General features: G+C 45.3%; 1 protein-coding gene across 8 annotated transcripts in view; it reads right to left on the reverse strand.

Moving 5' to 3' along the window:
• Window positions 1–17,904, reverse strand: part of FYN (FYN proto-oncogene, Src family tyrosine kinase) — a 201,274-nt gene that overhangs the window by 23,337 nt on the left and 160,033 nt on the right. For all 8 annotated transcript variants that reach the window (XM_053913819.1, XM_053913818.1, XM_053913814.1 and 5 more), the window contains 3 exons: window positions 15,636–15,815; window positions 14,002–14,078; window positions 13,752–13,905 (listed from right to left, as the gene is read on the reverse strand). In XM_053913819.1, the coding sequence (XP_053769794.1) occupies window positions 13,752–13,905; window positions 14,002–14,078; window positions 15,636–15,815 (411 nt within the window). The remainder of the gene's footprint in view (window positions 1–13,751; window positions 13,906–14,001; window positions 14,079–15,635; window positions 15,816–17,904) is intronic.

Here is a 17,904-nt window from a genome sequence, read left to right on the forward strand (position 1 = left end):
ATTGAATCTAAAAATGCAAACTAAGCAAACAAGCAGAACAGAAACAGAATCATAGATACAGAGAACAGGTTTATGGCAGCCGGATGGCAGGGGGAATTGGGGGAATAGGTGAAAAGGTGAAGCAGTTAAAAAGCACAGAATAGCCATGTGGATGTAAAGTACAGTATAGGAAGTGGAGAAGCCAAAGAACTTATGTGCATGACCCCTGGACACGAATGAGGTATAAGGATTGCCTGAGAGAGTGGGGGGTGCTGAGTGCAGGGGGCAAAGGGGGAAAATTGGAACAATCATAATAGCATAATCAGTAAAATATAAATAAACAACAACAACAACAAAGAACTTGGGATCCCACCCAAGTGTGATGGGAAGCCACTGGAGCTTGTGAGCAGAGTGAGATGACATCCCCCCCATTCTTTTCCTTGTCTTTGAAACGGGGAAGATGACATATTATTACCTTGAGAACGATTTGTGATGCGACAGAACGTGAAAAGCATTTTGGCTTTTCAAAACTCTCCAAAAGCATCATGAGGTTTCAAGGCCTATGGGGTTCTGTTAGCAATTAGCAACTGGGCAGATTGTGCTCCTATTGTTACTTCTGTCATCATGTTCATTTACCTCGTGGGGGCTTGAGGCATATTTGTTCTATTTTTGCCCACTTTTCACATTTGAATAATATGAATCTCAGGGACAAAGTAGTAAAACTTAGCATACTCCAACACTTTGTAAAGCTCAAACATTGTTGTGAGAAATGTTCTTCCTTGATGTGCTTCCTTTCTTTTCAAACATTTCTTTTGTTCTGCTGTAGGCTCTTCTTTATTCTCCCACTCTAATTACAAGCGGCTGAGGGACCTCGGTGTTGCAGACTCTTCCCTCTCTGCTCATTCCCTTGGGGGAACACACCCTCTCTCATGACCGACCCTGCCCGTCACACCTCTGTGTGAGCGGGGCTGGGCATACTACACAGACTTTGCCTCTCACCCGAAGGCTTCTCTTTTGATCTGCCAGTGTCTAAGGGACCAAATCTCAAATGTGACAACTATGAATCTAAACTGAGTTTTCATCAAGTCATCTTAATACATACAAGAAATTTTATCATAAAGGGAACTCTTGAAACTAGGTAAAAATTTTAGTAAATGACTGACATAAAGTTTATTCTTGCTTTCATATTTTAGGATGCAAACAGAGGCCCTTTTTCATTATTTCTCTTCTGGGGGTCAGATCAGCATTCTACCAGGCTTCAAGGTGAAAAATCTGAAAGTGGGCTGGGCTTTCTCCTTTTCCGTAAACATCTGCTCTAATCCAGCACCACAGTCTATTGTTTCCCTCTTCGACGTGGCTCTCAGATATGCCCTCTCTTGTTTAAGCTCTCTGCCAAAACTTGGCTTGGGTCCGCGTCCATCTGTTAAGTCCTCCTTCCATGGTGCCCTGCCTTTAGCTCATTGTTCACTCAACTCCAGTTGATGGCACAGGTCTACCTATATGTGGGTTTTAAATAGAATGGAAGTCCTTTGAGGCTGGAGACCATGTTTTACACCTCGGTTCCTCAACAGTACTTTGCTTGAGGCTGGCTAAACAGCAACTGCTCAATAAATGCTTTAACTGGCTAAAGGGTCAACCCAGTGATGTAGGTAACACTCTGATGACCAAAGGAATTCTCTTCCTTTACACCGATTTAATCAAACCGAACAAAGAAAGGAGTGACAATGCAGCAGTGCACAAACTAATAATCACACTTTAGGAGAGTCTGACTGAATGCTCTTGCTTTTAAGTGAAAACAGGAGGACCAGCCAAGTTCATTAAGTCAGGATGGCTCATCCCAACCCCAGGCACTCCATGCCAGTTAGTGAAGGTCCTCTATCCCTAGTGGCCAGGTAATCTAATCTGTTTTCTTCTGCCTCAACAGAAACAGTTTTTACTTGATTGGTTACTTACTGTACTTTACGCGTCTTCCTACATTAAGATGCTGGCAGTGGCATTTCAAAAGTGCAAAGGAAGATGGCAGAGACTTCTGCCCCCAAGTCTAGCTCCTGCACTAAGTGTGTGTAAATCAGCCAGGGAGCATGCTCTTCAGGGACCATGCAAGGAGGCCCACCTGTGGGCTGAGCTGGGCTTGAGGGGTCATTGTGGTAGGTCTAGGATAGACATGTAGAAAGGAGCTTCAGAGTCAGGAAGATCTGGGCTCGCACACTGAATTTTCTGGGTGACCATTTAAAACCTCCCTCAGTTTCAGTCTCCTTACTTGTAAATTAGGGATGATGATAACCTCATAAGGTTGTGGAGAGAATTATAAATAATGTGAGGGTCTCAGCATAGCACCTGGCACCTTGTAATAGCTAAATAAATGCCAGATATTATTTTCTTTGGGTAGTAGTGCAAAGGCACGGAGTTGCATGCATTTAGTTAGGCAAAGCTCTCCAAACTTCAAGAGAGGGAAAAAGGCTGAAGAAAACCCCATATACTCATTGATCAATCACTGAGAACTTACTGAGCGTCCAGTTAGTGCTCCGTACGGTGGGAGGGACTCCTGAGAGAGCCAAGCATAGGTCACCTCCTACCCTAGCACTTTCCAGGCAGCTGGGGAGACCAAGCTCACAGGCAAATCCAACAGAGCGCTGATTGTGGTGCTGGCTTCGGGGAGAAGAGGGAGGAATGGGGGCCCTGGGTAGAGGTGACCATGCTGATTGTGGTGCTGGCTTCGGGGAGAAGAGGGAGGAATGGGGGCCCTGGGTAGAGGTGACCATGTGGAAATGCTGCAGTGCGACCCACGGCTCTGCCCAGGTGAGGCCCAGGGCAGGGCCGGCACAGGCCTTGGTGGCACCCAGCTCACATTATGGGCTCTTGTTGGGGGGCCGGATGGTCGAGCCTTTTTTTTTTTTTTGTCCTGGTGGCCAGGCTGATTTCACAGCCCTGTCTCAGAGAATATCCCCTCTGGTGAAAAAACTGGGCCAAAGTGGAGAAGGCAACGCCAGGGCAGAGTGACAGAACCCCATTATTCTTATAGCGAATACAAGTGGTGCCTTAACAGCATTCTCAAGGAGGAGAGGCATCAGCATAACAACAAACGCTGGTTTTCTGAACCAAAGATCCGCCAGAGCCCTCTTTAACTATGAAGCCACAAACTCTGCAAATTTATTATATTCAGTATTAATAATGTGCAGCACTTCAACTTTAAAGTTACCCTGGGGAGTTAAGGAAAAGAAATCACAAACTATGCTAATAACAGGAAGCTGATTACATGGGGAAGTGGGGGGTGACAAGGCAGGACTAGGCCAGGATATCCTGTGAAAGAGGCAAATCAAAGCTGACCTGACCTGGAACTCTGTGGTTATTCAAACAAAACAATGATTTCAAACGCAGTAAAACCTGGCAAAGCAAAACTCAGAATTTTCACACTAGGCCAAGGGAATGACTTTCACGTTTTCCAAACATGTCTGGAGTAATACAACTGTGTGTTTTCCAGTTATTCCTGGTGACATATTCTGCTGAAACTTCTACGTTAAGTTCATAAGGTCTTAGCATCATGTTTTAAAAATGAAAATAAATGACAAGTAAGTGGCACAATGGAGTGAGATGACATTCCATCTGAAATGCATACTGGTGAGCAGGGTGTTTGAGAAGAAAGGAGAGAGGGGGTGGGGGGGTGCTGTCTTGGCAGGAATATGGTAGAGGAGGGCCAGGCCTGGCTGAGGGAGACAGGACCCAAGGACCAGAGGCAGGGCTTGAACACGGGGCAAAGACAAACGTTGATTACCTAGGCACAGCTCCAGTCTGGTGTGGCTGAGTTCGCAGGAGAAATGTTCGGGCTGAGAGGAGTGAGCAAAGTCCCAAGGGGAGCCTCAAATTGAGGACCAGACAGAAAAGGGATGGAAGGTCCATCTGAGGGTATTAAAACCTAATCAATACAACCAGAGGGCAGAGGAGAGCAAACCCAGCCACCAGGAGAACAAGGGATGAGGCCGGAGGCAAGGCACCAATCCTGGCATCTTGTTCGAGTTGGGGAGGGCCAGGCAGGAAGATGGACTGGGGAGGGCCATGTCAGCCTTACATGGAAGAAAACAGAAAGACTGTGATGTTCCTTCTGCGAGGGAGCCCGAAGGAGAGGGGAGGATGCTCTGGGATGCTTGCTCTTCCCCATCACCTTCTTCCCAATGGTGACCAATGACAACCCAGGATAACTCTCATTGGCAACCCAAAAGTAAAGAACAAGATTAATAAGCATCTTCTGAAACCATGGGTGTTTGGTCCCTTTACTCTCAGGAAGAAAATCAAGGGGGCTTTCCCTGAAGTGTGGACTGTTGGGGGCTTGTTTAAGTGGTTGTCTTGGGTGGGATTAAGGAGGAACCTTGCTTGCTATTCTAGAACACCAAAGCTCTGATGAATTCCAATTATCCTTCTATCTTTCCAAGGGCCAAAAGGGAAGCCATATTAGGATAAAAATTCTGATTCAGAGCCCCAGCAGGATAAACACCAACTGTGGACTTTTATCTAGGACAAAAGGCAAGAAAGCTATGTGCAGAGCTCCACATGCTGCTGTTCAGGGTGGTGAGAACTCAGACTAAGTAATAAATGGAGGTTTGAGATGTAGCTCAACATGGAAATTATTCCAAGAATCCGGCCACCCTGGAAGGAGCCGTGGGTCTGGGTCAATCTGAAGTCACACCACGAAGTGTGCTAGGCAGTAAGGACAAGCACTGGGGCCTGGGAAACTGCTTGGCCAGCCGGGGAGTGTATTGAGGGTTTGGTTGGGAGTTAGGAAGAACCTGAAGGAAGAGAGGATATACACACAATAGCCACTTTGTGGTTGCTTTTTCAAACTGCCCCCCGCCATGCCTGTGGCCTTGGGGAGACCAGCACGATGCTCCTCCCTTTGGCTGGAAGGAACAGTGGCTTCAGAACGTGGGGCGGTTTTCACATGCACTGCCTGTCCCTGATTATCCACGTGATACGAGGGCAGGAGTTCTTTTGTAGCAAAGCAAGACAAGGAAGTCGAGTGACATTTTTGATGTTTGATGGCAGTCTGCAGTTCCTATTTACACACTTTAAAATCACAGAGGGGTGACCATCTGCTTCCTTCTTGGTGATTACTAAGAAACGTGGGAGGCAGAGACCAACAGCTTGTTCCTGACCATTCAGAAACAACCACTAAGTGGCTCTGCCCAAGACAGTACAAAGGGGAAGATCCCCATGTGGAATACAAGGCGTGACTGCCCAGGGCGGATAAAGAGGAAAGGTATTCAGACAAGAAGCTCTCAGTGACCCGGCTTACGGCAGACCCTCTGTGTCCTCTGGGCAGAGTCCGGGAGCTGCCTGCCCCACTGTGGGAGTGAAAGAAATGAGCCCACCCCCTCTCCCACAAGTGTTAATCTTAAAAGAGACAGTAAGCTAGGGCGAGTTGAACTCCCTTTATTTTCATTTTACCCTTTGGCTTTCCACACATCCTTTCTCCAAGGGAATTGGATGGTCTGTACCCTCCATCCCCCTCTCCCTGCAGTCTGACCCCTATCGCTGAGGTTAACCTGGCCTCGCAGCTGGGCTGTGGCTCCGCAGATACACAAAGCGTCCCTCTCTCGGAAATGCCAGTGGAAGCCCGAGACTGTACAAGGCGGAATACAAATGAAGGCGCTTTTCTCCCTAGCGACAGAAGTGTACCAAACCCAGGATCTGGGAGGATTGATGAGAACCAGGCTTGGTTCAGGCTGCAACCCGTCTGCTCAGCAGGAATGATGGCTCCAACCAGGCCACCAGCAGGGCGTCCGGCAGGAACCCCCAGCTCTCGGCAGATGGCCCCTGGGGACCCACGCGTGGTCAGTTCAAACAAACGAGTTTCCTGCTCAGTACTTAAAACAATGGCTGCATTGGAAAGCGTTTGCTTTTTGTTAAAGGACGGTTTGCTTCTCTAGCATGGGAAGAATTAGATTGAATTCAATAATTAAAAGGCCCACCCCCTTTGCTGTTCAGGTCACAGCACACTGTGCGTGAATTGCAATGCTGCTGCTGACAGAGAACAAGAAACGCATGTGCGGACAGGGGCAGAGGGAGGGCATCTCGCGGCGAGATCAGCCTTGATCTGCCACCGGATTACAGGGGCCTCAGAAGAGGCTGATTAATAATTCTGCAGGAGCCCTTGAGCTGGAAAGCTGGCGTTCTCTGAGTCCGATAATCCCCAGTCCTAGTAATACAAAGGAAGGCCTGGAATTGAATTCACAGCTCTGAATTGTGAAATTCAGAGTATGAAAGAAACAGGGATCCGCTTCTTTCTGACTGTTTGTCAACCTCGCTGCCTGCTTGTTTGTGTTAAATGGCTACTGTGCTTTTTGAATCCAAAATCTGATTATATTTAATTAGTACAGGCATCTGGGATTTCTAATACACAAAGAGTTATTAAAGTAACAAATCTTTCTAAAATATGTTCTCCATGAAAGAATGTGTTAATTTATGCAGTAACAATTTTTTAACATGAAATAATTAACATGAAAACTGCAACAATTATGAATTCTTTGCAGTCTAATTTATACGTGAATTTTTCTCCAGATAATAATCTATTCAACTTAAACCCTCAATACTGAAAGCATTTGAACAGAGGCATTTTTCTTTTTCTATTTAATACACAAACCTAAATTTACAGCAAGCAGGTCTTATACAAAGTCCGGATGCACGTTTCTGCCTACATTCCAAAGATCCAGAGATTAAACTGCCTTGATGTTTGCTTCCTCGACAATGAACTTGTCATTAACTTAGACCTTAAAATAACCCCCCAACAAACCCAAAACACAGAGCAACGCTACGTCCCTGTCTTTGTGATGATTCAAATCCGGAGATGAGAGGGTTAAATAGGCAGGTCCTCTAAGTGACAGAGCCAGAAGGGAGAGTCAGGGAAGACCAGGGAGGTGTTGCATTTGTGTGTGTGAGTGTGTGAGTGTGTGAGTGTGAGGGAGAGAGGGCTGCTATTATTACCTCATTGATCAATGGTAGTGACATTACTATTACTACCATTACTAATTAAAACTGTAACAGCTCAGCATTTGCTTTGTGTACGTTCCCAGGGAAGCCGTGCAATTCTGTGATGCAGATAACTGTTATCCCTGTTTTCAGAGGAAGAAATAAAGGCTCAGAGAGGTTAAGTAACTTGTCCACAGTCTCAAAACTTATTAGCAGTGATGCTAGGATTCATTCCCAGATAATTTGACTTCAAAGGTCAGGTTCCTGCCATCTTTGGGAGGGGAGGGCTGTGTGCGTAGGTGTGTGTGAAGAAGGAAAGAGGTCCGGCTACACAAGAAGACACAAAGCTTAGTGCTGCCAGGTGGAGGGGGAAGGAGTGAATAATACCAGCAGCTCTGCCAACTGTCTTCTCTAACCCTCACAACCACCTGAAAGGTTACCAACACCAGCCCTGTGTCACGGATGAGAAAGCTGAGGCTCAGCAAGGATACAGCTTATGCAAAATCTGTGACCAGAAATGGCAGAGTCAGGATTTGAACACAGGCTTATCTCACTCCCAAGCTCCTGCGTGTCCCTTTACCCCAAGGACAGTCTTGCTGGGGTAGCGAGTATCGATGTACACAGGGAATACCGGTGTCGCAAACAATCATTCCGGATGTTCCTGCAGTCACAACTGTATCCGATTCCCAGAGAGAGAGCTGTGCGTACTGCTCACGGAGTAGGAGAGCATGCCTGAGAAGTGTGGAGAGGTGACAGTGATTTTGGCTATTTTCCCTGCTGCAAACAGATATTTATTAAATGCCTACTATGTGCTCTGTGCTGGTCTTCAGGCCAAATCACCTCCACAGAGAAATAGTAAGACTTGGTTATTCACGTGTGTGTCTCTGTGGGTATGTGAGAGAGAGAGAGTGTACAACCACCAGTGGCACTATTGAGAATACCCAGTGGATACTCAGCATTGACAAGATTAAAAACACCAGAGGCTGTTGTGGCTGGTGTGGCTGAGTAGATTGAGTGCTGGCCTGTGAACTAAAGAGTGGCCGGTTCTATTCCCAGTCAAGGCACACGCCTGGGTTGTGGGCCAGGTCCCCAGTGGGGGGTGCACAAGAGGCAACCACACACTGATGTTTCTCTCCCTCTTTCTCCTTCCCTTCCCCTTTTTCTAAAAATACACAAATAAAATCTAAAACAACAACAACAGAGGCAGCGTTGAGGCAGGGACAGTTCCCAACAGAGAAGGCAATGATGAGAAAGGAGAGGACAGTGAGCATTTCGTATTCAGGGTGAGGAGCCCTGGGGCCATGTAGTGAATACAAAGTGGTAAGTGTGCAGATAAACAGAGCTGGCTGAGAAGTAATGATATGATATTTTCCTTTTAAGAGATTGATACTTCTTTACTGATCACCAATAGTCTTTTTTTCCTGAAAAATTTCTTTAGGTACAAAAATAAAGATACTTTTCACAGAAAATATACATCAAACACAAAAACATTCAGGTTACGAGAATGGTTTTTATATTTCACAACCCTGAAAGAGCTTTTATAGGCAGTCCATTTACTTCTCACATGAATTATATAAGGTAATTATTTTTGATCCCCATTTTACAGATGCTAAAAACGAGGCTCAGAAAGGTTAAGTGACTTGCCCGGGGACAGCATATTGTAAGTGACAGAGCTCAGTTCAAAGCCTGGGCTCCTAACTCCCAACTACAGGTTCCTCAGTCTCACCAGCCACCTCAGCAGCCTAGAGGGAATACAACACAGCAACTGGGTACTCTCCCTTTAAAGACATACCCACAAAGTCTGCGGGGCAGTAGCTACAAATGCTAGACCTCTCGGCGACCTAACAATTCCACTTCTGTGAATATACCCAGTAAGTAGGAGGACGTACACCTACCACCATGGCAGCTTAATTCATAACAGCTCCAAATTAGAAATACCAGCAGAATGGAGGAACTGATACATTAGTAAAATGGAGTACTACTCAGCAATGTAAAGGGAAGGACAACTGTTAACGCGCAGCAATGTGGATGAATCTCACACATACAACGATGGGTAAGGAGCCAGACACAAACGATTCACGTATATGAAGTTCACCAACAGGCAAAGCGAATCTACTGCGGTAGTGGTAGAAACAGTGGTCACCTCTGGCGGTGGTCACTGGCTGGAAGGGGGATGAGGAGGCCTTCCAGGGTGCCGGCAGTGCTCTGTGTCTTCATCGGCGGGTGATTTCGGGGACACATACAGATGTAAAAATTCATTGATCTGTACACTTCAGATTTATTCATTTTATTGTTTTTATATTATAGTTCCAAAAACCTGTAAGGTGCACCAATGCAAGTCATTCTTATACATAAGCCAGGTCTATCTCAACTTGTTAGGTTTAAACTGGTGTTTGTCACACTGAGCTTCCTGAAAGCTATGAAGAAAGAAACAGAAGCCTGTCAAGAATTCTCCCACTGCTTCCTGTCTGTCTGATGGCCGGGGGCTATGAGTCTTGGCAAGTGCAGCTGGGTGACAGCTGCCGTGTTGGTGGTTACAGCAGACAGGTGTGGTGTGGATGTGTGAGGGCAAGACCGACAGAAGTGCCTCGTGGCACCCATGGCACAGGCAGGGCCGGGGCAGCTGTGGAGTGACTCTGGGGTGAAGGTACAGTGCTGGGGAGAGGGAGGCTGTGGTCAGACCTCAGGGGAGGCTGTAGGCAGCATGGGGGTGAGAGGCCAGGTCAGCTGAGGCACAGTGGCGGGGAGGGCTGGAAGGTGAGGGCCCGTGGCAGTGGGCACTCCAACTGACCTCTCTGGGCTTCGACACCTCACTTGGATGTACTTCCACAACCACCTCAAGCTCAACATATCCGGAACCAAACTCGCCCTCTTTCTCTGAAAATAAGGTCGTCCCGACTCACTCATTTCTGTTGTTGGCAGCTCCGTTCTCATGATTATTTGCATTTGACTGTTTGGGAATTATCTTTGACTCCTCTCTCCCTTTCCCGAATAGTGTTCGAGCCTTACCACTGTGTCTATAATCCATTCTTGCATTTTAGTATCCAAAACTTATTCCTATAGGGGACATAATGTGAGTATTTTTTACTCACCACCTGCTGTGCACTGGGCACTATGCTAAATATGTTAAATGTTTTGTTTTACTTAATATTGGCAAAAATTAAAACACAAAGCAGGTAAAATATATTTCTACAAATAAGCAAACTGAGATGTGGCAAAGTTAGAGGACTTGTCCGAGGCCCCAGACGACGGAGCTGGGTTTCAAACCTGGTACTGCCTGCCTTCGGCAATGCTCCTGCACATCTCTCCTCAGCTGTGCCCGTGCAGCCTTACACTTGCCTAGTCCCTTGCACAGACAAAGCCCTCAAATAATTAATGTTGGTGTTACTCAGAGACCATGATTCATCAGAATTTAGCAAAGAGCTTATGACTAAAGGAGATCTTTCCGCTATCACTGAGGGAAATGTACTGGTCAAAGAGAATGAGCAACGCCAGACAATGTCCAGTTGCCTCTAGAATGCTGTTGGCAGAGGATCACCCTCGGAGACTCTGGGCCTAGTCTTGACCTTCTTCCTGACCTGGGGCTTCTGTGTGCCGTCCCGTGCAGCGGGGCGGTGGGAGGAAAGGAACACCGGAAGGGCTGTTTAATGCAGGTCCATATTCCGATTCTGCTTGTGCCCTAGGAAATGCCATCTCATCTGTCCAGAGGGGTGACAGACAGTTCAGTGTGCCCTGAGATGGGAAGGTCACAACTGTGCTGAACAACAACTGTCACTCAAAGTCCTAAATACCTGTGTTCAGCACGTGCTTCTGAACACTGCTCCCACTCCCATAATCAAGATGCTGCCTGGCTGTGGCCTGTGGGGACCACAAAACCCAACTTGCAAATATTACCAGGCACATGGAGCAGCTGTGTGGAGGAGCTGTTTAATCCCCAGCAGAACCTCCAGCGTGCAGCACGCATGCCATCTGCAGAGCACGCCAGCAGACACACACCAGGACCTTCCTGCCTTGTAAAGAGGCCAGGGCAGGGCAGACCCCTGGGACGAATTTTATAAACAGCTGAGTTGTTGTAGAGCTAGAAAATGAAGGTCTTTCCAACTCCCTCACACAGGCATGGTAGGAGGTGGCCCTTAAAAACTTTTCCATAAAGTAAAGGGAAAAGGGGACTTAGGACTAATCTCACAATTTCCTGTTCTTTTAATCATTGTCTGGATGAGAGGCAGTCAATACAGCTTAAGAGGGAAGACACCATACGGACAGCCAAACCCAGATTCAAATCCTGCCTCTGCTCTTTCACTAGCTGTGTCACTTTGTATGAATTACCTAACCCCTCCGAGCGGGTTCCTATCATTTCCTCTCACTCCTCACATTTCCCGCTCAGGCCCGGCACTCCGCAGGTGTTCCATACACGCCCCTGCTCCTGCCTCTCCTTCCTTGTAGGACAGCATGTCTTTCATTCTTCTTGCAGATCCTGGGGCCCCCAGCCTTTGTGTCCCTCCCCCGCCTTGCTGAATCCTCCAGTCCATTTACTTCTTACTTATCTCTTTCCTGTGTTTGGCATGGATTTAAAGATATTTTGAAAGGGAAGAGAGAAGAAAAAGGAATTTTAAGAAGGAAGGGTGGGATACTCTTTCTGGAAATTAAGAGAAGGAGACACGCTACAAAGGTTTTGAGGCCGACCCTTTGAGAGGCACCAGGACAGCGTCTGGGAAAGTAATGGTGGAGGCGAGAAAGCCACCAGAAAAGCAATCCGGACAGCTGACCTAAGAAGAAGGTCTGAGTGATGGCCAGGGCCAAGGGTAGCCCCTGGCCCTGTTCCACAGCAGCTGTGAGGGGCTCTCACATGCCTTCCCCCGGGGCACTGATCACCCAGGGCCATAGCCAGGGGGCCCTCACTCCATGAACTAAGTTAAATAGCCAGACCCTGGCAAGAGGCAAGAGTTCCCCGCCAGCATCCTTGGGCTTTGGGCCCTAACCTTTTCATTTATTGATGGTTCAAGGCTGTTAAACACAAATTCTATGCAGCCCCAAGTCCAGAAGGGGAGAAACAAATCCTGAACCAGTCCCTCCAGCACCGGGAGGAATGAAAGAATGCTTATAGGACCAAATGCCAAGATCTCACCCCTTCCTAAATCAAGTATTCATGCCTTGCAGCCTTCACTCACTCTGCTCCGCTCCGCTCTCCTTCCAGGCCTGTGAACTGAGATCTGACAGGTCTGCCTCAGGGTAAACCCTGTCATTTAGGGCCAGGTTTCAGACGCAGCGGCACTTCAGACTCTCTCCGCTCACCTTGACTCAAAATCACGTCCGCGTTTTTCTCTGGACTGCCAGTGCCAACCAAAGCTGCCCGTGCGCCTTTGATTAGAGATACGGCATGCCATCTGGCCCCGCATCGCCGTGTGCGTGTAATGTGTGGGCATGCTTGCTGTGTGGGCATTTGGCTCCAGGACAAGAACTGCCACGTGTTGGGGAAATTCAAATAGCCAAGCTGTCTGACCGACATGTAATTCTGCATTTGGACAGTATCTGTACGAGCCAGGATTCAGGATTTAGTTTAACATTTCGCCTCATCACTTGAGACTGCTGAGAATGATAAAAGCAGGGAAGAATTGGCATGCCATGAAAGAATTAAAAAATAAGTAAGAATAAGAATTCCAGAAGTGGCCTTTTTGAAATCTAGTAGAAAGCACTGCTCTATAATATATTCCAGTCACCGCTCAGCCTTGCTCAGAATAACCAGGCTTTGGTTAAAACAACCACAGTGAAGCCCTTCCTTCAGACACAAGCGTTATAATCTATGTAAGGAGCCTACGTTTAATTGTCAACAGCACATTTACCTCCACAGCTTTACCTGCTGACCATTATGTGAAGATCTAGGAGGACAGAAGATAACACTGGCGTTCCCTCTCTGGTGTCTGGTACTCCTACAGCACCCGAAAGCTGCCCCACTGGAGTGGCTGATGGTTTGGATATATTTTTTTCTAGAGGCTAATTCTACAAATCTTTGGAGGGGGTAGGATGAAGTAGATGGTTAAAGGAGGTGATTTTTCAAGTAACTATGTTATCTTTTATTCTCCCTCTAAATCACCTTTTTACTGTTCTTCTTGCTCTGGACCTATCTGAACTCATCAATGGGCTCCTTTGATCTCTGGCTCCTAGTTGGGTTTGGCAGGAGAACTGGTGGGCTGAAGAGTGAGCTTGGGTATGAGTCCTCCAGATCCACCCCTGATGCTTCTCTCTAATGAAAAGGTGGCCTCTCAGCATGGCTGCGTCCTTAGTTCTGGTGCCTGCTACTTCCCACCCCCTTTGCCTTCAGGCTTGGGTCCATTGCTGTCACTAGCTTTGGGATACCCATCATGCTCTGCTGGTTTTCCTAAACCTTTCCTACACCTTTGTAAATAACTCCTTTATTAAATTATCCAATGAGCATGTCTTCTGTTTTTGCTGAGATTCTGATAGAGTGATGAGCTATTGCTTGACTAATCTCCTGGCCTTTCACAACCCTTCTTCTCCAAAAGCAAAGTGTCCCGGGCCTTGACACCATGAGGAAGGTGGAACAAACCAGGAGGACCGCGTCACTCACTCATCAAAAAAGGAACATCTCGTCCATCTACTGAAACCCACTGCAATATCCCACCTGCTGCGTAGTCAGATTCCTGTCAGATCCAGAAGACAAAAGCCCATTTGTAGAATGACATTTCAAACGTCATTCCTCTGAAGGAAGGAAAGGGAAGGAGGGAGGAAGGGCTGTGTAGTAAATCACTGTTTCCAAGGATGTGATCACGAGCCGTTGTCATTCAAGTGCCTACCTTGTCTGGCTGTGTACTCGTTGTCTTCGATCAGTCTGGCCAATCCAAAGTCGGCAATCTTGCATATTAGGCCGTTCCCCACTAGAATGTTTGCTGATCGCAGATCTCTGTGGATGTAATTCATGCGCTCAATGTAAGCCATTCCTGCAGCAACCTGTGGAAATCAAGGGAACAGAGCACATTACACTTTGGCTTGATGTCTTACACGTCATTGCATCTAAAGCAGCAATCAAGGTACCCTGAGGCCTACCTGTGCTGCCATGTCCACAAGATTAGGTAGTTTCAGAGCTCTTCCTTCTCCATCTTTTAAGAAATCAAGTAAACTTCCTATGAACAAAACATAAAACCATTTCAATTTACTTTGAAAGATAACAACTTCCAACAAAGGGCTATATTTGGTTTTCTTATTAGAAGTGAGGTAACTGAATTAAGTAACACCATCAGTGCAAAAGAAATGTTTATACCAAAAACCCAGAAAAAACTATGCAGTGAAAGGCAGAAAAAACCTTGAAAAATAAATAATGGTGATGTCATTTCCAAGGACAACAAAAATTCGATAAAACTAGAAGAAATGGGACTCAATTCCCTTTTTGTCACAAGGACATGTGAAGAGCTGTACCAGTTGTCTCGTTCCCTGGTCGGCCCTGCGCAAAGGGGTCAGGTGGGGAAACACCTCCCAGCCCAGTGCCTCCCGAACTGTGGTCCTGGGACCAGCAGGGACAGCAGCCCTCAGGGAACTTGGTAGAAATGCAAACTCTCAGGTCCCACCCCAGACCTACCGAGTCAGAACCTCTGGAGGGTAGGCCCAGAAACCTGTATTTTAAGAAGCCCTCTAGGCGATTCTGACACATAGTGAAGTTTGAGAATCACTGGCCTAGCTTACTTACAGATTTTAAATCAAGAAGAGGTCTGGAAGAAAAGGAAAAAACAGAAGAGAAAAGAAAAGAAAATCTGGGAAATACAAGGTGGGGCAAGTAGCTCATGGCCAGCCAGGCCTTAAGGGCCCCTGCATCAACACAGCTGGAGCTTCGGCGCCAACGTTGGTAACAGGGCCTGAGGAGCTCAGAAGGGACACCAGGGTGCAAACAGTCATGTGGGGAGGCTGGAGGCACATGATGGTCAAGGTGATTTCTTTCATGCTTTAATCACAAAGTTATTTACCAAATAACCCTGGATACAAAGGACAAACAATCTGCCAGGAAAAAAATTCCAAATATATTTTAAAAGTACATGGAAAGGAAAAACTACACTGTAATCCTCTGATGTACAATGCATTGCCTTTTAAGGACATTTCTTGTTTGGTTCATCTATTTTTCCAAAACAAAGTGATCTTTGGCCTTATCCCCAACAATATTGCTTTGATTAGGAGAGAGAGAGAGACAGCCACACGCAGAGAGAATGAGAATAAAATGTGCTCTTTAAAATCGTGTCTTTCTTCATTTGATGTTTAAAAAGAGAGATGACAAAAAAAATAAGACGTTAAAAGATGGAGACTAATCTTAGCCCAGAGACCAGTGTCTGATATTAATTGTTCAGCTCTGCAAAAAGGAAATTTAACACATGCCATGGCATTCAAAACAACAGCAAACTCACAGCTTTCTGTATCACTGATAATAAAAATGAGTGTTTCCGTAACGGAGAAGAGCTGGACTCTTCACGTGCAGCATGCACGTGGTAGTGGTATCACAAGCACTTGGGGGCAAACTCGAGGTCACAGTCTGTTTTAAAATGTTTTCGTTAATGAGCACACGATCTGCACTTCCTGGTGGGAATGCTTGACTCATGCAGAAACCAGGAAAGAAAAGCTAGCAGGCAACTCCATTCCTCTCCCCGAAACAAGCCCTGTGGGTCATGGTGAGGTGAAGCCGAGAGGCCGTGCCCGACCTTTGTTCATATACTCGGTGACAATGTAGATGGGTTCCTCAGACACCACCGCATACAGCTGGACCAGCTTATCATGCTTCAACTTCTTCATGATCTGTGCCTCCTCAAGGAACGACTCGGGGGACATCGTGCCTGGTTTAAGAGTCTTTATGGCTACTTTCGTGTTTCCGTTCCAGGTGCCTGCGGACATCCCACAACAGTAGGTCAAACCAAAGGTCCTCTTTTGGTGAAAAAAAGTTGTTTAATCAATAGATATTTGCATAAAGTTAGACTTTAAGTTAAACACTTAATATAGTTTTTGTTGACCGAAAACAATCAAATGTAAGGACTCTATCAAGTATTTCAACAGGAAAAGTATGTTTACATTATATATGGCTATAATATGGTTTATAAAATTTAACTTGTTTCTCATTTTGATGTATACCACTTTCCTTGTCTGGTTCAGCCATGTGATTACAAATTTGTATCAAAAGCTCTGGACATTTCTTCACAAAAATGAAAGTCCAGGAGTTAGAATGAGCCTGGCCATCAAATGTCCATTCATTAGGCAGCAGAGTGAGCATGGAAGAATTGAGATTAAGTTCCATTTTATGGGGTATACCATTTAAAAAATATGGCAACATGCTGAGGATGTCTGGAAATTATATCTCTAGACTTCCCATTGTCTGCAATGGATGAGCTATCTCAATACTTGACTGAGTCCTTGAGTTGGTCTGTAAGTAAGACTGGAATTAGTGATAAGCACTAGGAAGAAGCTCACAGTCTACTTGCCCATACTTCAACCAGCTAAGAACAACTCCTCGGGTTTACTGACGGTGAGCCATAACCAGAGCAAGGACTTCTATCAGTTAGACTGAAAAAGTCAGACAACAGCTAAGAGGGAACAGAAATATTTAAACTCAACATGTTAAAATAACCTAGTAGGTCCAGAAGCAGGCCTCATTTATGATCATCAGTTACCTCATCTGTAGAATACTGAAATGAAACTGGATTATTTTTTGAGTCTCTCTCAGCTCCCAAATTAAAAAAAAAAGTGGTTGGTATGTGTTTCCATTATCAGTCCTCTGACCTTGAATTAAAACTATAAGGAAAACAAAAAAAATCTGCTAAATTAGATTATGTTATTTTCTACTTGGAAAAGGCTGGATTAAGATTAATTTTCATATTTAATATGACTGATTTTACAATTAAAAAGTTCTGTAAATTGAAGAAAGTTTTGTTACCCTGTTAAAAATAACACATGGTTCGTATCAATACAGCATGTGACCTGTAAAAATATGAATCATGAAAGAACTAGTAGCTTAAAGAAGAACTTATCAAGCCTTATAAAATATCTGACTACTAAACTCAAAGGAAATTTAACAATTTGTAAGTGGTCTTTGCTCTTTAAATATTGTCAGCACCCCCAAATTTTCAATAAAGATTTTTTTCTCTAATAACAACTGGCATTCCATCCTGACCCTAACTACCACAAAATGAGGTTTAATGTTCAGTGGGAAACAAAATCTTAATAATATGTGTAATGATTTAAAGTTGATAATTTAAAAGTTTGCAGAAAAAGTTTTATACAGTGCCCAATCACTCCTGATTGTATTAGTGATTGGGTTAAAATCCTTAGGACCCAGAATATCAATTATAAATTGGGCAGAAGGGGGAGAGGAAGGCCATACAAACATATTTGACAATATTCAAGTTAAAGTCCAGACAAGATGGACACAACAATGTAAACTCTGAAAGACAATAATGATACTTATTAAAACAGCTTATACATGTACATATATATGTATATAACTGAGAATCTATCTATCTATCTTTCTCTCTACTTTTATGTCTCTCTATCTCTATCTCTGTCTGTAACTTTGTATCTATATAGTACTTACTCATTGCCAGGCTTGTTCTGAGTGCTTTAACTGTGTTAAAACTTTTAGTGCAGACTACACTTAAGCACCTACTGACACATAACAATAGGGACTTAGCTATATTATTTTAACTGAGTCTAAGAAATGCAGAAGGAGGATTCCATAAGCACTGATACTGTCTTACTGACATATGTTTTGGGTGGATTGTCTTTAAGCAAACCTGCGTTGCCCGAAAGGGAGTTATAAAAACAGTGGGGAGGGCCTAGGGCAGATTGCCTTATCAATGGCATGACAACCAAATTAAGAGAACTATGTGTGTCTACTGAGCACCTACTATGTGCAAGGGACTCTAAACATATTGTCCCTTGTAGTCCTCAAAATAATGCTATGAAGCAGGTATCATTCCAGTT

This window comes from Desmodus rotundus, chromosome 11 (genome assembly GCF_022682495.2).
Source record: "Desmodus rotundus isolate HL8 chromosome 11, HLdesRot8A.1, whole genome shotgun sequence".
Classification (NCBI taxonomy): domain Eukaryota; kingdom Metazoa; phylum Chordata; class Mammalia; order Chiroptera; family Phyllostomidae; genus Desmodus; species Desmodus rotundus.